Genomic DNA, 20,068 nt, shown 5'->3' with positions numbered 1-20,068 from the left:
ATAGTCATATTTTCTATGACGTACTTCCCACAGCATCCCTAGCTGCCTTCTTATAACATAGATCGTGGGTGTCCTTGTAATCACTTTTAGTTTTTTTCAATTCCAAACAAAATATCATAATTCCTAATCAAGGTAACACAATTATTTCAACATGTGTACAATAAATCCTGTCCATAATTTACAAAGGCAGAATATATTCATTATTCGTTCTGAATACATAATAGCAAATAAACATTCAGCAGTATTGTATAATAGCTAATATTATATGAGACACTGGCAGGAGAGATCAGCATGTGTGTTGTTAACTTGATTTTCCAGGTTTATATTTTCCTTTTGTAAGAATTCAGGAAGTTAAATGACATACTTTAAAAATTCAGGCATATGAAACTAAATAGTACTTAATGTTAAATTACAAAGATAATACCAATGACCAATTTTAAGAGTGTCTACAAATTTTTATTTTTATACCAATTTAAAAATAAATACATATTTTATCGATACTAATACATATTAGTTTAAGAAATATTCTAGTTTTACATATTGGTTCACAAAAGAATTATATAAACTTCTTAAAAATAAAATCTATACTATAGCTTTTATTGAACTGCAAGAGATGAATTTTAATATTTATACATGTAAAATCTGTAAAAACAATACAATAATTTAAAAATTACAGTTCCAACTTCCTGTTTTTTGAAATTATTCTGATGTTTCTTCTACACTCAAGTCCCAACCTTCTCTACTTCTGGAAGTTGAATAAGAAACACATGGAAGATACACCAGGCAGGCAATTATACAACACAGGTTCTAAGGGAAACCTGATCAAGTCCCTTAGCTTCTCTGGTTCTGTTGATTTCTCTACAGGGTGGGCATCACTACAGTTCCATTTAATTAAAATAAACTGGATTTAAACAAGTGATTCTAAGGATGGTAGTACACTCTTGAGAAAAGAGGTAAAGCTTTTATCTGTATGAAAGGCAATTACTCAGACCTAAAAGCTCAATAGACAATTAAAGGCTTACATTGGCCAATGTTTCCCAATCTCCACATACAACTTCAATTACATAGTTTTTTAGCTTGAGATATTAACTGAATTCAACATGATTGTTGATAAAATGCCCTTAGTTTAAAAAAGGAAGAGGAGGGGGAAGGGAGGGGACGGAAAAAAATTCCATTAACTAGGAGATATTTTACAGACAGAAATCTACAATTTCAAATATATCCAACCTGAAAGAACACTGAAATAAAGAGATTTTTAACATTTACAAGCTCCCTAGTACTTTAGCAATTTATATTATAGATTAGTTAACTACAGAATACTAGATTCTCATTATTTTTTCTGAGTACTGTTTTAAACTTTAAGGGTTAACTAAGAGTTATCAACACAAGCTAGTATTTCATGCAAAAGTATCACTTTTATAACAATCTTTTTCTTGTATGAAACTAATTTCCTTAAAAAATAGCTACTACGTACTGAAAACAGTATTACACCAAATATTTCCTACATACACAAGCTTCTAATACATACCACCTATCAGCTACAGAAAACAGTCAACCATTTAACAAGAAGGCAGATTATATTCTTTCATTTTACCAACTGCCATATCAAAAATTACTTATCTTTGAAGGAAAATATTTTCTGGCAATAATTTTATTTCATTGACAACCGATTTATAGCTAAAGTTTAGATGTCCTATTTATCAAGCAATGAAGGCTCTAGAGACTAGAAAATATTTCCATTTAAGATATTATTCCATATTATTGTCTATTTCATCTTACTACAAGACAAATTAATAAATATGCTATAGGACTGTGCTATTCATTCAACACAGTATCTACTGGCCTCATGTGGCTAATGAGCACTTAAAATGTGGCTTGCCCAAATTTGTAAAATGCATACCAGATTTCAAAAAATTAGTACAAGAAACAATACAAACTATCATAGTAAATCTTTATATCGATTGCATGTTAAAATGATAACATTTTGGATGTATTGAGTTAAATAAAATATTAAAATTAACTTCAGCTGTTTAATGTTTTAATATGGCTTCTAGTTTTAAATTAAATATATCACTTACATTATTGTTCTATCCTACAGCATTGCTATAGAAGCAGTAGACTCAATCATTTATGTTAATATCCATCCCAACCCACATCATTAAGCTTTTATATCATTATAGTATGAGATAACATATTTAATACATGATCATAAGATTCCTGAGCTTAGAATCATGAACACCTCCACTCTTCAAAATGAAACCAAACAAAACCTGCTGTCATTATCCTGGCAACAGTGATAAACTTTAGATTTGTGTTAGGTATGAGTCTGCAAAAAAGACAAAAGGAATCTTTTGGAATGATGGAAATGTTCTAAATCCAGATTGTGTTGATGGCTGCACAGTTCTATATACGTATTTTAAAAATCACTGAATTAGATACTTAAAATGGGTAAATTATATAATATGTAAATTATATATCAATAAAGCTGTTTTTGTTTTTTTAAAGTATACAGCTAGAGTCCAGCAGATCTAAGGGGCCATCTAGAAGCTGCACATACATTTTAGGTGATTCAAACATAATTTTTAAATTCATCATTCTTACATTGAAAATGTTTCCATAAAGGTAATTTTACCTAGAGTGGGTCCATGTTTAACAGTGAATTATGTAATTATTTATTGGAGGTATATGTTGATAAGGACAAAGAGAGCGCTAGAGTAGAGATAGTGGGCAGTTACTTGCTTTTAGGGACATCCACTTCAGGAAATAATAGCCCTTATAGTAATGTATACTATCTTGTCACAAATCCCTTACTCAAGTTAGGCACCTTTGGAATTTCACCATCCTAGATAGAACAGTAGAATATGAGACTTCCTACTCCATACTAATAAAAACAAATGAAAAAAACAGATGAAGTCAAAACTAACATTTACCAATTTCCATGGAAACTGAAACTAAACTGAGTTTTCTTTCATTATTGCAGAACAAAAAAAAAAAAAGCAGAAATCTAGTAATTCAAAAGTACCTTCAATTTAGAAAAGGATACTGGTAAATTAATAAACCATTAAGAATATAGAATCCTTCGTGCATTCCTTCTGTCAGATCTTGACCAATCTAGATACTATGAGATAATTCACCATGAACATTATGCTGCTGCCACCTTTTGTTTTTTGAAATCTATCATCGCCAGTGGCAAAAAATAAAAACAAAAGCAAAAAACAGCTTCACTGTTCCACTTTGTCAAAATGGGTATGAAGAACTATGATTTATTCTTTCTTTTCACTCAAGAAAATATAATAAAGTAAAACACAGATCAAACTGTCATGTACTTGAAACACTATATACCTTTGTGCATTTCATGTCTTGTTTAGCATGTATTTCAGGGCTCACTTTACCCATATTAACAACAACAAAACAGTAGACACAGGAATGCTAACACATAAACAACTAACATTAAACACTGAAATGGATTTTGAGATGTGTGCAAGTACACAAAAAGATAAATATATACAAAGATTTGCCTGGACACCTGAATTGCCTCAAGTTCTCGTTTTAGAAGCAAACTAGATGGAGAGTTCAAAACCCAAAGTCATTTAGAATGTGAAAATCATTTAGAAATTCTCATTTAAGGCACCCACAGAATTAGGGGACCCACAATACTCAATTCTAATCATTATAAAATGATATCTAGGCACTTGGATAAATCTAAGAATGTATTTGTTCTAGTTACAGACTGATGCTTTTAAGAGTCCAAGTCTTGGACATCAACTAAATTCCACATTTTAAATTGGGGCCAGGCACAGTGGCTCACGCTTATAATCCCAACACTTTGGGAGGCTGAGGTGGGGAATCGCTTGAGGCCAGGAGTTCAAGACCAGCCTGGGCAACATAGTGTGACCACATCTCTACAAAAAATTAAACAAAAATTAGCCATGCATGGTGGCGTGCACCTGTATTGCCAGCTATTCAGGAGGCCGAGGTAGAATAACCCCTTTAACCCCTTGAGTGATCAGATCAAAGCTGCAGTGAGCTGTGATCATACCACTGCCTTCCAGCATGGGCAACAGAGTGAGATCCTGTCTCAAAATTAAAAAAAAAAAAAAAAAAGAAAAGAAAATGCCCCCTCTTAGATAGCTATTTACTTTAGGAATAAAACCAAACATTGTACCAGTAAACCAAAAACATTTCAAATTTTTCTACCGGCTATGCAGAAGAGTGGAATCAATGATTTTTTACAGGCCATGTAGCTGAGAGAAAGAGTTGATCCATAGTACTACAAGTTTGAATGTATTTTGCCTATCATAAAGCTTTTCGTAAATCACCATAGAAGTTGGTTAAAGTGCTTGCCATGGCTGTATCTACCGCAGACTGAGGAATCATCCCACGCAGATCTGTCTGAATATATCCTGTCAAAAGACTCTGGTTTGGGTTGTCCTTAAGTGGAACACAAAACCAACCACAGGGATGGTTATATCCTCGAACAAATTCTGGTCTCTTTTCATCCCAGTCAAGACTTATTCCTATAAGACAATTTTTAAAATAGCACTATTAATAGCAATAACTGACATAAAACTCTCATTTAAAAATATTACCAGAATTCTTTTTTAAGTATGTATTCTTATCCATATAGATGAAAATTAAATCCCGAAGTGACCATGGCAGAATGAAGAAGAGATTTACCAAGGAGGATTCTGACAAGGGGTTGACAGATAGGTAATCGGGAAACTTTTAATCCCTTCAGAATACATGACATCATATCATCTTAGTACTCCTTGGAAGCTACAAATCTGGCTGTAGTACCCAGGCCTTGAGGTGCCAATAATCGAATCCATGGTATCGTAACTATTCCCCACAGTGACTACCATATTATACTTTGGTACTAGTTACTTAAGAATAAACAAGTAGATGTTTACTTACAACTGCTAACTTAAGTATATACTATATACAAAATAATATTAATTTACCTATAGGTAGGTTTTAGAAAACAGGAGCCTTCCAATGGCAGTATTTTTAATCTTGAAAAATACAACACAGCTCAAGGAAGGAAGAATATTCTAAGACATACCAAATCTAGTTTTTCTATGTATATGACCAAGAAACTGTTTTCTGAGAGTGGCTTAGAAGAAAATCCATTTCTAGAATCCTCTCTTAGAGGCAGTCATGTGATCCACATTTGCTACCTCTGACCTAGAGGATACTGTGTAACTGGGAACAAAAACTTATCAGAAAGATTTCGAAACTCTTTTGATATTGTTATTTTACTCCCTAGAGTTTAGCATTTGCAAAAAAAAATGTTAGCGATTACAGAGTCAGAGTTGAAAATATATCTCACAAGGAAAGAAACATCTAGCCTAGAAAACACAAATATTTAAACCATACTGAAAAAAAGCATAACATGTTGAGATTATTACCACAAGATAAAAGCCCTTCTTTATAGCCCACAGTGTAGGAGAAATCAACAAATTCTCTTGGGGAAATTATATTCCAAAGCTGACCAGCAGTAGTGTAACGCATCACACAGCAATTCTGAAAAAGAAGAGGTAAGACACGTGTTATTACTATAGGAAACACACATAGCTTCATATATCATAAACTTATCTCTGGAAAGAAACTTTTATTTAAAATGTTTCATAATTATAATAATTCTTACACTGATTCTGACAGGTCTATATCTCTATTCTAAATCACACTGCTGTTGGATGGCCATGAAGAAGATACATAATCAAAATACAGAGGTGCAAGTTATCCAGTATCCAAATTTCTAATCAAATGCAGTTGTCTTTTATTCTATGTAACATTCCACATGGAACTAGGGAATGTAGACTGTTTCAGTTTTAAGATCAAATCCACAAATACTTCTGACTACAACATCAAACATTTTAATTAAAAAATTCAAGCATTAAGCAATGAATTAATAAAAATAGAAACAGAGCAGGTCATTTTAGCTACATAATTTTAGAATATTTAAGGTGGCATTTTTATCTTTGGTCATTGATGTTGGCTTAGTATTAATGGAAAAGCTGCACATATTCACCTAGAAACCTAAACATGATGGTGGTGTTTTCAGAATTTTAGCTTTCAGAATCTTAACTAAAGTTTTACAATTAAGGATGCTGAATATGCTTTTAAGCAGCAAGGGTATAGCTACCATGGAAAACAAACTCAGTCTAACACTCATTAATTAGTATGAGGAAACACAAACTTTTTAAGAGGCAGCATGGGACTCCCCTGTGATATCTTTGTTGTGACTGCTATTCTCAAAGCAATGAATATAAGTGTGTACAAATGCTCATGCTCACATGCTCTGGCTCACTCACGCTCTCTCTCATGCGCATACACACAGTCTAAAGTAATGTTTCTAAATAGATACCTCTTCAAAGTTCTCCAGAATATCCAAAGAAGTCATCAAGCTGTCCCAATCCAAACGACAAGGCCCTGGGCGTATATGGTCTATTATACTATTGACAAGGTCATCTATAACACCTTGGGCTTTGTAGCTGGAGAAAAAAAGTTTAAGTTAATTGCTGTTACAATAAAAAATTTCAGCATACCCTTATAGTGACAGCTAACTTTGAAAGTAAGGATAAAAATTAGGCCGGGTAGGGTGGCTCACGTCTGTAATCCCAGCATTCTGGGAGGTTAAGGCAGGTGGATCACTTGAGGTCAGGAATTTGAGACCAGCCTGACCAACGTGGCAAAACTCTGTCTCTAGTAAAATTACAAAAAGTAGCCAGGCATGGTGGCATGCACCTGTAGTCCCAGCTACTTGGGAGGCTGAGGCAGGAGAATCGCTTGAACCCTGGAGGTGGAGGTTGCAGTGAGCCAAGATCATGCCACTGCACTCCAGCCTAGGTGACGGAGTGAGATTCCATCTCAAAAAAAAAGAATAAAAATTAATTAATTAAGGGTGGTCCAGGCATGGTGGTTCATGCCTATAATCTCAGCACTTTGGGAGGGCAAGGAGGGCAGATCATCTGAGGTCAGGAGTTTGAGACCAGCCTGACCAACATGGAAAAACCCAGTCTCTACTAAAAATACAAAATTAGCCGGGCATGGTGGCTCATGCCAGTAATCCCAGCTACTTGGGAGGCTGAGCAGGAGAATCGCTTGAACCTGGGAGGCAAAAGTGGTGAGCCAAGATTGCATCACTGCACTCCAGCCTGGGCAACAAGAGCGAAACTCCGTCTCAAAAAAAAAAAAAAAAAAAATTAATAAAGGTTTTTATTTTTTTTCTAAAGGGAATAAATTCCAATAACTTTTCTGATAAGTTATGTTCTACCAATTATTTTTATTAGCATGCACCCTTTGTCCTCAAATCTAGTAAGAGAACTGAAGGCTACACTATGTGTCATAATGAAAATAATAAAGTTCCTTCATGCTATAGCATAGCCAAAAACAGTCTATAGAATGCCATAAGCTTTCCATTTATTTTTATATTCTTTCCTCAGTTATCATCTGACATATTAATACATGAATATTTTTACCCTGACTTTTAAAAACTTTTTATTAGGAACAGAGAAATAGGCCAATAGAACAGAACACCAAGGAACTGACTCATAAATATGTCAGAACTTGACACATTTCAAAGGCGGCATCACTTATCAGTCGGGAAAAATGTGCAATCATAAATGGTGTGCCTAGATTCAATAGTTATCCTTATGGAAAAAATAAAACTTAGATTCCTATTTCCACCACTCATAATAATTTTCAGATAAATTAAATATCTGTGTAAAACATGTAAAATGGGCCAGGTGCAGTGGCTCATGCCTGTAATCCCAGCACTTTGGGAGGCCGAGGTGGGCGGATCACGAGGTCAGGAGATCGAGACCATCTACTAAAAATACAAAAATTAGCTGGGCCTGGTGGCGCGTGCCTGTAGTCCTAGCTACTCGGGAGGCTGAGGCAGGAGAATAGCTTGAACCAGGGAGTCAGAGGCTGCAGTAAGTCAAGACTGAGCCACCGCACTCCAGCCTGGTGACAGAGTGAGACTCTGTCTCATAAAAATGACAACAACAACAACAACAAAAACATAAAATGAAAAGCTTTAAAATGTTGAGAAAAATATACAAGATACCACTTTTGTGACCTCAGAGTACAGGGGGATTTCTTGAATATGTAAAACACAGAAAAACACAAATAATACAAAAGATCAACTAAAATTAAAAACACGCATACCACACAAGAAAAAATAAGTCATTTTTTAAAACTAGCCACAGACTGGGAGAAGATAGTGTAACACATATAAACAGGGAATGATTATGCAGGATATATGAATAACTCCTATAAACCAATGAGAAAAAGAAAATCCAAAGAAACGATGGGCAAAGGACATGGTAAGATTGACCTGAAATGTCAAGAAGTATACAAAAGATTTCAACTTCACTAGTAATCAAGTAAATACTAACAAGAACAATCTGATTAAAACCCCTCAGACTGACAGAGATTAAAAGCTCGTAGGCTGGGCGCGGTGGCTCAAGCCTGTAATCCCAGAACTTTGGGAGGCCGAGACGGGCGGATCACGAGGTCAGGAGATCGAGACCATCCTGGCGAACACAGTGAAACCCCGTCTCTACTAAAAAATACAAAAAACTAGCCGGGCGAGTTGGCGGGCGCCTGTAGTCCCAGCTACTCGGGAGGCTGAGGCAGGAGAATGGCGTAAACCCGGGAGGTGGAGCTTGCAGCGAGCTGAGATCCGGCCACTGCACTCCAGCCTGGGCGACAGAGTGAGACTCCGTCTCAAAAAAAAAAAAAAAACAAAAAAAACAACAAAAAAAACTCGTTAAGTAGTAAATGGAGGGGGATGAGAATCCTTAAACTGCTACTTTAGAGAGCAAGTTGGTAGTATCTAGTAAGGTTGGAAGATATACATCCCCAAGACCCAAAGAAAATTACACATGTGTGCACAAAGAGATATATACCAAGAGGTTTACTATAGCATTGTACTTTATAGAGAAACATTGACAACAGCCTAAAAATCTATCAATAGGTGAAGCTACAAACATAGATAAAAACATTGTGGTATATTCACATAGAGGGAAAATAATGGATTTACATATAACAATATGGCTAAATCCTGAAAACATAATATTTAATTAAAAAAGGCAAATTACTAAATTAAATATGTACATACAAACACATATACATGAATATAAAAAACACACCAAATAATGCTTTTATATATATATATAAATATGTGGTCAAAGTATGAAACAGGAACAATACACATAACTTCAGCACAGCAGTTACCTCTGGGGATGAAAGAAAGGAGATGAAATAAGAAATTAGCTTCAGCTCTATCAGTACTTTTTTTTTTTTTTTTAGCATTTGAAGCTATTTAATCATTTTATAATAACTCAAGCCAAACTTGTATTATCTCCCTTACCATAAATCTGCTCTCCCATCTTGTATTCTTTAACTTGGGATAGTTGGATGTAATACAAATTAATCTAGTCAAATTAGAAAATCTTAGATTCAACAATGGCTCTTCTTCTCTTAACCCCATTTTTGCATAGTCAGAACGAATCAGTCACTACGTTTTTATCAGGATTTCCTAAATGTAAAGTACTTAGAAAAATATTTGGCTCTCAATAAATGTTGGTTATCGTTGCCACCACCATTGCTATCAATAAATCTTTCACATTCATTTGTCCTTTTTGACTTCCATGTTACTGCCTCAGTTAGAGCACTTTGTGTCCAACTCAACACATCAGGTCCTACCTCTTTTGATCATATATCCCTTTAAGAATCTGAAAAAAAAATCACCAGTGTTTCTCATATGTGTTTATGTGGTAGATATGCAATTCCTTCTGCCTAGAACAAGAACCCTTTCATTCCTTAAGAAATATTTATTCTTCCCTTAAGTGTTAGCTCAAATATTAGTTCTCTATGAAGTCTTTTCAGATCTCCAAGCATAAAGCTTCCCTTGGCACATTTGACACTTTCAACCCTCACTGGGAATTACTAATTTAAAGAATTAACTTCCATACTTGCTTATAATGCTTAATCCAACTCCAATTTCCCTGTCCTCACCATAAATAGTATAAAATTCATCTTTCTGAAAATACTATCTTTGACATTATACTTCAGAACATCCTGTATATACTAAGAAGGTCCAGCAGTTTTATTTTGAAAAATGGTTGAGTCTTAAGGATGTGAACATTCTACTCCAAGTATGCAAGGCAATTGTGTCTACAAGCTTTAAAAAACAATATATTATTTTCTTATGTTATTAAATAATCTTCAAAAATGTGGTTTTTAAAGGCTATATCATATTCTATCACAGATATTTCATACTGAATCGTCTCCTACTATTGATTATTCAGGTTTATAATTTTTAATATTATAAATAATGCTGTGATAGAAGAACAAGTACTTAAATCACTGTTATCTTGCTGATAAATTCTTCAAGATAAGTTCCTAGGATGAAACGTTCTACAGCATTGAGTAAATGTAGAATTTTAGAAGGGTCATATTTACAATGCTAAGAAATTCAGACTTTAGCAGCCATTTTAGATCATTATTTATGACCTCCTCACCACCAACTCAGTCCACAAAGGACATGGACATTTTTAAGGCTCTGAATTCATAAGCCCAATTTGCTTTCCAGAATGTTAAAAAAAATCGCCAGGCACGGTGGCTCAAGCACTTTGGGAGGCCAAGACGGGTGGATCACGAGGTCAGAAGTTCAAGTCAGCCTGGCCAAGATGGTGAAACCCCATCTCTACTAAAAACCACAAAAAAAAATTAGCCAGGTGCAGTGGCAGGTGCCTTAATCCCAACTACTTGGGAAGCTGAGGCAGAAGAATCGCTTGAACCCAGGAGGCAGAGGTTGCAGTGAGCCGAGATCGTGCCACTGCACTCCAGCCTGGGTGACAGAGTGAGACTCTGTCTCAAAAAGAAAAAAGTTAAAAAACTCTTAAAAAGCTAAATCTTACTAGCAATGACTACTTAGTGACAATGCATATAAGTTTCGAAATGTCTTAAGAGCTACATAAATTTATAAAAAGGTACTCACAGATATCCATTAAATTCTTCTGAGGGTTTTCTCCAAACAGTTACATCTTTCTAGAAAAATAAAAACATTATATGGTAATAATTACATAGGTGGAACCCTAGACACAAAACTGATAATTTTATAAATCTAGAGAATTTGTCTCTGCATTACAATCAAACTTCAGTACATTTTCAGAATACATAAAAGTCATCTATACCATAAAAGGATTTGTATTTGAATTGCTTCTGTATTCTGAAGTTCTTCACATTGCACTTACAGACCTCCAAAAAATATTTTCAGTAGTATGTAATGAGATCCAAACATTGTAAGATTCAATGATGGCACTATCTTAGTCCTATCTTATCTATTTATCATTACTGATACATTCATACTCTAACACTAGGAACACTACTTCATTCTGAAATTGTTTATAACTTTTAAAAAATTAAACAATTCACATTTATTATGAAAGTGTTACCATGAATTGGTCCCTACGTTTTTTCCTCATCATTTCCCAAGTAATTCTGAATATCAGAATAGCTAGAGCACTTAACTAGAAGTGTCCTGGGTTCCAGAATTGGTTATAGCAACATTCAACCCACCCATGTAATAGTTTGGGCAAGTCATATTAGTAAAAAGGAATACTAAGTAGCTACCTTCATAGGCTTTTTGAGATATGAAATTCTTCCAACCTATCAAGTACTACACTTTCTTAAATTGATAATGATACATTTTATTTGCTGACTTAAGAAGATATTCTTTAGGTCTAGTTGCCATGAGCCTATTCTCCTGTCTAATATCCAAAGAGCTAATGAAAGCAGTATAGGATTACTACTGATATATTTCTTCCTTTGTGTGACATTAGACCATCAACTTTATTAGCTCAATTATTTATCTTGCATATCCATCCAAAGTATGGTCTTTGTCCATATCGTTCCATTTAATTTTAAAAGTCATCAACCAATTCATTAGATAGAAGATATACCCCAAATGTAAGTAATTGAACTAATTTACCGTTTTCTTAGCAACTCGCCACTTATCTTCTTCAATGCTATGGTACTGGATGAGAGTGTTTTTAAGTTTAGTCGCAAAAGAAGCAACATCAGACAGGCCTTCCATTACTTCTCTCTGTTATGGAGACCAAGATTAGCATCAGCAAACACCACAGTTTGAGGCAATAGACCAGTGGGTCTCAAATCTGGCTTCACAATATAATAACGTACCAGAGCTATAAAAGATAGCTACCCTCACCCCAAATCAACTAATCACAATCTCTGAGAGTAGGACCTGGGCATAGTTTTTTTCTAATTGCTCCCAAGATGAATAACCCATAGCCAGAGGTGAGAATTACATACTTTTTACAATTAAAATCACTCATATACAAAAGTAAAAGGGAAGTCAGGAGGAGGGGGAAGGGATTGTATCTCTCTTATATATATGTTGTTAACTCTCAGACATTTACCTGCAGTCCTCATTGTTCCAATGAGCTCAAAATATCCCAGATCCAGAAGCCTACTTAAAGCTTCAAGCCTAAATGGAATCTCTTGCCTCCCCTGGCTTTCCTCAATTTGCCACAGTTTTCCTCATTTTAACAATTTACTATTAAAATGGCAACTGAGCCCAAGTTCTCAAGTCAAAAGGCTTGGAATTGACCTTAATAGGAATAGGTTCCTTTTAACACCATCATACCTCATTGTCTACAGTGTTCTAGTCCTACTGGTTTTCTTTCTGTCCCTCAAACAGGCTAGCTTATCAGTGACTTGGGGTCTAGATCCCAAATCTTAGCATCACTGATAACAATGTAATGTAAATTTCAGTTTAAACCTCCTCCTTCATAAAGCCTTCTGGAAGTTACCATTAACATCTTTATTTTCTTCATAGTGCTTATCATTATCAAACAATATAATAACTTATTTATAGGTGTGTGATTCTACTTTTTGACCACCTCATTCCTAACTAATAGCATAGAGGTCCTTGTCTTATTTATCGCTATATCTTCACCACCTAGAACACTGCCTGGCACATAGTAGGCCCTTATTTTGTTGACGTGTTACTGCCTCAAAACGAGAATTACTTGGTCTTTGTCTTCTTTGGGTGCCAGGGCACCAATTTCTTAGCATAATTCCTACTTTTCACTATTCTATCTCTACTCCTTCCATCTTCAGTAAAAGGCTAAAGAAGAAAAGAGTTTTAGGGGTAAAGCTGCCCATTACAGAACCATCAAATTGCTGGAAAGGAGGTCAAGAAAACATTTAAATGAAAGCTCAAGCCTCACCCTCTATGGGAATAAGGCTGCAGTTGTCAACTACGGATGCACGCATTAGAATCACCTTTTTATACCTTGTACTAGTTGTTGCTGTTTTCAGGTGTTACATTTTAGGGCCCAGTGCCAAATAGTCTGATTCAGTGGCTTTGTTCTGGAATGGGCCTCAGAAATGTAGGTCCTTTAAAATAGTCTCACTAATTATTCTGTTGTCTAGCCAGGGATCAGAACTAAGTGATCTAAAAATTAAAGTGACAGAAATAAATTAAGGTTGTAGCCAATATTTAAATACCACTAATTAGAGCATATAAGCCATTAAAATTTATAAATACTACAATTATGTAGAAACATGGGAAAGTATACAAAGAAAATTCAATATACCTTTTAGGACCTATGTAAGTGATGCAAAATATATAATAAGTATAGATCCAATCCACGGATGAAAAGTTGATGAGCTCATTCAAAAAGTCTCTCATTCAAGAATGTACCCAATTTCCATTCAAGAGGCTGTCAACTTGACAGCCAGTACAATGACTTTATTCAAGAGTATGCCATAAACAAGCAGAAGTTCTTGCAGAAGGCTTGTAAAAGAGATTTAATTTATCTATTACTGGGATTACTATGATTAAACATATTCTTCAAACCCAAAGGTCACCTGCTAGGTTCCTGTGGTTGGCAGATAAGAGTATTCAAAAGTTTTGATAGAAATCAAAGGTGAAATGGAAAGTTATTATTATCATAAGCAAACATTATCATTGGGCAAATCCAGCGCACAGAAAGTTACCTAGAAAGCTACCTAGAAGAGATGAGAATCTGCAACTTTAAGGTACTTGGCTTAGTAATCATTCATTCATACTGATCAGTATAAAGTTCAAGCTCCTTACTACAGCTTACAGGTTCTTTTATAATGTGGCATATTTTCATTACTTCATTTCCACTTATCTTTCTTGGACTCCCCTGAACCTGGGTTAGCTCTGCCTCCAATATTTTCTGACAGCAACTCTGTACTGTAATTACTCACTTGTTATCTTCTCCCATTTAACTGTAAAATCTTTAGGGGGCAGGAAATGTGGCTTCTTCAATATTATTCTCCTTATGTCTAGCATTCAGTAGGAACACAGTGAATAAAAAATGGAAAAATGTATAGACAATAAGCTACTATTCTCACTTATGGAAGACCTCAAGATATCTAAAGTATGCCCATTTACACAAGTCCTAGAGCTTCTGAATAACTAAAACTTCCATTACCATAATGAAACACAATTTCTCAAGGAGGTCTACTATTAAATATTTATCAAGCATCTATTATATACCAGGTCCTAGAACTACAGAAACAGATGGAATCCACTTTCTACTCTCAAAGTTGACTTATTCCACCCTTAAGCTTTTACAGAAATAACAACAAAAACTAAAACATTAAAAATTCTATTAATAGTCTTTTTAAGAGTGATGCAGTGGGAGGTAGGAAAGGAAAAGAAAGAAGTACAAAATCAGAAAGTTCTCTCTCTCTGATTAAATATGTCCAGCAAAGTATTTAACCAGGCAGTTAAGTCTTGCATGGATTATTTTCATGAAGATTAAGTCCATAATGAAATAATGGTTGCCATCAAAATTGCTACCTCTGTGTAAACAGGCATAATTGAGCATCTCTCAAAATATTAATATATTCTAGAACCAAGAGGGCTAGGGGGAGAATATTGGGTTATCAAGGTCTTGGCTCTCTCTCCTAACATAACAGGGTACTGAAATTGAGAGGAAAACACCTAATTTGCCCTCCTGTAATCTCCAACTGTGGAGAATGTCAGGAAAATGTTTTAAATACCATTCTGAACTTCCTTTTACTAATTCAGCCTTTTATTCCCTTACCTCAACCTTATATCAAGAAATTATCCAACTCTAACATTTACATGTCAGTGAGAACAGGCACCACTTAACCTTATCAGAATGTAATACTCTTGTCAGTCCCATGGCCAAACGCTGAGTAATGTCCACCTCCATGTACTTCCTTTAAACTAACCTTTTTGTTCATGTTTTCTATGTCCATGTTTTTGAAGCGATCACTAGTGGTGACAGTGGCTGCCATCATAGGGACGGCAGCTGTCTCAAGTTAAAACTTTTCTTGAGGCCATCTATCAGCACCATAGTCTTGACCAATCCAACTCCAATTACTTTAAACTATCTGTCACAGTGAGATGGCATAGGTTCTATTTTAAATATGGAACATAATAAAACATTTAACCTCTAATATAAAGTGAATGCCATAAAAATCTGTTGGACTTCTGTAGTATGACTAAGTCAGAATTCACTTGTTAAAGAAATGCAGGTATCAGAACGGTCTAACCTTGCATTACGTGATTAATATGGTTTTCACTTCCAGGAACAGCTTCAGTTTAACATGCCATGGACTTTCCCCAATGTCGTACAAACCAAAGCTTTGTAAATTAAATTATATTTTTTTAATGAACATAAAAATTGCAGCATATGCTTGATTTCCAATCAATGTTGAACTGTTAAGTTTTCCAACTCAGACAAGTACAGCAGTTTCTCATTTTTTGAGACTGGCTCTGGCAGGAGCTTACTATTTAAAGAAACGCAACATGGAAGTATATTTCTACAACGTGAATAATGATCCAACTTACTGTTCAAACCCCTAATGCTCTAATACTTGATTTAAAAAAAAACCTAATGCTCTGTACTTGATTTTAAAATATAACAATAGCTAACATTTATTGATCACTTACTACATGCTCAGTCCTGGCTGCTTTACATTGCATTATTTTATGTAATCCTCACAACAGTAAGAGTCCATCTATCATTGCCTCTGTTTTACAGAAAGGGAAAATAGCAACAGGAGGGTTGAGTCACTTGTCCAAGATCACACAGCTCACAAGTGACGGAGCCAGAATTCCAACCCAAGGCGTCTGACTTCAGAGCCTAAAGCTCTATCTTGTAAAACGGTGGAAGCTGATCACAGGCTGGAAGAGACTTCATATAAAAAACCTGGGCCCACCATGAATTTGTCAAATTTTGTCCTGGCTGCTGAACCCAAAAATCTAAGGTAATCTTTAAGTGCAAATTAGGGTAAACAATGACACTAATTTGGTGAGAAATTATATGAGTTAATACATTTAGCAGGGACCTTGGAAGCCCTGGGAAAACTTTGTCTCTTGTCATTGGCATCACCTCCGCGAAGCCTGGTGGGACGCGGCTGCCCCTGCGCTGGCGCGGTACCCTCCAACAAACACGACTGCCCCAAATCAGGCGAGATTACCACCGCTCCGCTCCCATTTAACAGCTGAGGACACTGAGGCCTAATGGATTCCAAGTACTTAAATAGGTGAGCGGCGTGCAGGGGCGATTTGCAAGCCCTGGGATCCTTCCAGCTCGCCCCTTCCCCTCCCTGGGGCTCAATTTTCTCTTTCATCTGCGAGGTCCACTCCCGCCCGGACGCCGGGGCCCGCCATCCCCAACGTTCACCGCGGGCTCCCTAGTTGCACGGTCTGGAGCAGGTCCAGAAGACGCACCTGGCAGGACGCCCCGGGCGCCACAGTCGCCCTCCCCACAGGCCACCCCAACCTGCCGCGGCTCCGTGGCTCTCCCTACCTTTACCTGAGGTGAAGCAAGGACGTGGAAGCAGCTATGGCGCGCTACCAAGCACCTCACACCGCTCTCAGCAGCACCGCTCAGCTTCCCGGCCCGCCGAGGCGCAGGCGACAGCAGCCAACACGTAAGTCACCTCTGGTCGCAGCCAACTGGAAGGCACCCAGCGCCTCAGGGCCAGGCGGGCCGAGCCCCCCAGCCCCGCCCCCTGACCCGAACCCAGGCGCTCCAGGGGGCTGGGAGGAGGTGGCCGGAACAACGTGCACTTGCTCGGATTGGCTGACGCGGGAGCGTGTGGCGGGCTGATTGGTCGCCGATAAATGGAATGATTCCGCGTGGGTAAGGGCTGGCCCGAGCCGCGCCAGAGTTTCCTGGACGTCTGGCATTGCCTGCAGGTTTGGATTGGTTGGGTTGTCCTGTGAGCACTTAATTGTGAAAGAATTTTGTCGGCAGTAAACCGACTGGGAGAAATTGAAACTAAAGGCGAATTGAAGGATCACAGTGAGGGATAAGACTGGTCCAAATTCTTCCCGCTTGGGTTATCCTAGTGTCACACAACTACGCTACTCCTCCCAGGACTAAAAGTCAAGTAAGAAAAAGCGCCCATGCAGAGGAGGACGAGCTCTCTGCCTCCTGCTTAGCCTGACTCACCACTGAGAGAGCTGGGAAGGGAAACGCATATAAACGAAAGTCACTGCCACTGTGTGAATTGCCCTTTAGCCAAATGTGTTTGTGTGTGTGTGTTTCCACCCTCAGAGTTTAGAGGGCAACCTTAGAAGTAGAGAAAAGGAGGGGGTGTGACAAGTGGATTTAGCAACTGCACAGTGTTGGAGTTTCCATCTACTCGAAGATGAGAAACATTTCTTCCAGTGGCTGTGAAGTCACCCATCTGATGGGATGCTTGGCAAACAGTGAATTTCTTCCTTTGCTAGAGTAGCTATGATGCACTGATTAGCGAGGCTTGGTTTGTCTGCAAATTGCAGTTACTAAGATAGGTAGTTTGAGAACCAAAAGCAGGAAAGAATGCAGTGCTACACCATTAGTGATTTCTGATAGACCTGCAACGAAAATAAATAATACTCCATAAATTTTTAAGTCGGCGTCACCAAAAGAATTACCAAATACTACTTGCTAGTTATTATTGCCTGATTTTTTTACCTTCATCGTTTATATGTAAAATAATTTGTTTTATAATTTCATGTGACATAATAGAAGAGTTCTTCGTGTGTTGTAAAGCTCCTTTCACTTGGGAATTGTTGGCCAATTATTGAGGTTCTTTGGATAGATGGATGAATACTTAGATAAATAATTTGAAATGGTTGGGGAAAAGTGCTTTGTAATGAAGTCGTACATACTTAATATCTCATTGAATCCTCTTGACAGCCCCCTAAGGTAGGTGTGTTTTAAAGGCGAGGAGCCTCATACGTAAATCTTAAGGCAAGTTGCTTAATTACCGAGTGGAGAAACTGGATTTGGCTGAGGTCCGCTGGACTCTGAAACTGGGCTCTTAGTCTCTATAAAATTCAGATGGTGCTTGATAGTTCTTTGTGAAGGCACCTGTGAAGACCACTGGGACCAGAAATGAAAGGCCTAATTCCTACTGTGAGGGTTTACACAGCTTTAATGGTAGAGAGGAATAAGTCCACATATCTATTTCAAGAAAGTAAAAAAGTTGTATCTCTCATTATTAGGATTCAGTTCTGGATACTTTGCTCAACAGTCTATATTCTCTTGCAGGATGCTGTAAAACATGTTTAAAATAAAATTAACTTGGCTTTTTTTTTGGACGGCAGAAGTCATTACATCCCACTTAGGCCCCCATGGGATTTCTTGTCTTCCATCCAGTTTCTGGGAGTTTTTTGTTTCTTTTGCTTTTGTTCTTCATCTGCTGCCATTTTTCTTGGTTAGAATGAAGTTTGGGTAATTGAAAGCCACACTATATCAAAGTGGAAATCTAACAGCAATGCTGCAGATTCAGAAATACATAAATAAATATATCATCTGGAGCTATTTTTGAGGGTTTACTATGGTCCAAACACAGTGCTAAGCATTTTACATTTTACAGCAATGCCTAGTAATAGGCATGTACTATTAGTATTTTCGTTATACACATGAGAGAACTGTAGTATGTAAGGCAACAGATCTCCCCTACAAATAGTTTGAAAATGGGAAAATAAGATCTCCATCTAGAATTCAAATATAGAAGAGGCATATAATGAATTTGATCTGCTAAATGGAAACTTACCCTAAAGAGACAAAACAACTGCCTTGCGAAGTCCTGACTATAATCTGACTGAATATAGTAAAACATCTTAAGAAAGAATTTTTGAGAAGAAAAACATTTAAAACTTCCAAAACACAGATAATATATACACAATTCCTAACCTGGGCAATAAATCTAGACATAAGCAAACCAAAAACACACTCACAAATATCCGCAACTACTTGAAAATTTCTAAGAATCTGTCCCCAAACACATTGGTTTAAGAGAAAAATCAAACATTACATGCTGAAGAATATTAATAAAAGTATTTTAAAATATTTATAACAATAAAAATAAAAACACTATATATCAAAGCCAGATAATAGAACAAATTTCAATTCAGGAAAATTCATAGCCTTAATTTAATTCGACAAATATTTATTAGTTGTTTGCTACCTGTACCAAGGACTGTGGGTGTACTGTATCTTAACTGAGAGCTATTTATTTGCTAATAGAAGAAACTCAACCTGAATTAAGCTAAAAAAAAAAAAAAGTGTTAAAAGGACATAGAAATATCTTATAAAAAGTTGATACTCAAAGTCGGGGCCACAGACCAGCAGCATTGGTATCACCTGGGAGCTTATCAGAATTGCAGACTCTCAGGCCCCAATCTACTGAATCAGAATCTACCTTTTTAAATGACACCTGGATGATTTTATGCACATTAAATATTGAGGCCAGGCATGGTGACTCATGTCTGTAACCCCAGCAGTTTGGGAGGCCAAGGCAGGTAGATCACTTGAAGTGCCCAGACCAGCCTGGGCAACATGGTGAAACCCCCTCTCTAATAAAAATACGAAACTTAGTCAGGCATGGTTGGTGTTTGCCTACAGTCCCAGTTAATCGAGTGACAGAGAGACCCTGTCTCAAAAAAAAAAAAAAAAAAAAAATTGAGAAGCACTATTACAGAGCACAAAGCTCTGACTTACAGCTAAACCTCAAAATGATTGAA

General features: G+C 36.7%; 1 protein-coding gene across 3 annotated transcripts; it reads right to left on the bottom strand.

The window, feature by feature from the left end:
• Window positions 1-434: 434 nt before the first annotated feature.
• On the bottom strand, window positions 435-17,074 carry STARD4 (StAR-related lipid transfer (START) domain containing 4). 3 transcript variants are annotated; one of them, XM_011989394.1, is made up of 6 exons: window positions 16,857-17,074; window positions 12,005-12,118; window positions 11,012-11,061; window positions 6,368-6,494; window positions 5,409-5,523; window positions 435-4,517 (listed from the first exon to the last, which is right to left on the bottom strand). In XM_011989394.1, the coding sequence occupies exons 2-6, from the start codon at window positions 12,107-12,109 to the stop codon at window positions 4,297-4,299; spliced, it is 618 nt and encodes a 205-aa protein (XP_011844784.1). In that variant the 5' UTR covers window positions 12,110-12,118; window positions 16,857-17,074; the 3' UTR covers window positions 435-4,296. The 3 variants fall into 3 exon arrangements, with proteins under 3 accessions (XP_011844784.1, XP_011844785.1, XP_011844786.1); XM_011989395.1 differs by having other exon boundaries at window positions 16,863-17,034; XM_011989396.1 differs by lacking the exon at window positions 12,005-12,118 and having other exon boundaries at window positions 16,857-16,981.
• Between the last annotated feature and the right edge of the window lie 2,994 nt (window positions 17,075-20,068).

This window comes from Mandrillus leucophaeus, unplaced genomic scaffold (genome assembly GCF_000951045.1).
Source record: "Mandrillus leucophaeus isolate KB7577 unplaced genomic scaffold, Mleu.le_1.0 Scaffold352, whole genome shotgun sequence".
NCBI lineage: Eukaryota > Metazoa > Chordata > Mammalia > Primates > Cercopithecidae > Mandrillus > Mandrillus leucophaeus.
This window is presented reverse-complemented; position numbering and strand designations above follow the sequence as displayed.

Bases quoted from the DNA above. Each gene is read 5' to 3' on its own strand.
- STARD4 (XM_011989394.1), bottom strand. From the start codon at position 12,109: ATGGAAGGCCTGTCTGATGTTGCTTCTTTTGCGACTAAACTTAAAAAC. The intron at 5,524-6,367 runs GTATCTATTTAG...CTTCTTTTTCAG, and splicing joins TTCTGGAGAACTTTGAAGAG to AATTGCTGTGTGATGCGTTA. The intron at 4,518-5,408 runs GTAATAATCTCA...ATTGTCTTATAG, and splicing joins AGAAGGGCTTTTATCTTGTG to GAATAAGTCTTGACTGGGAT.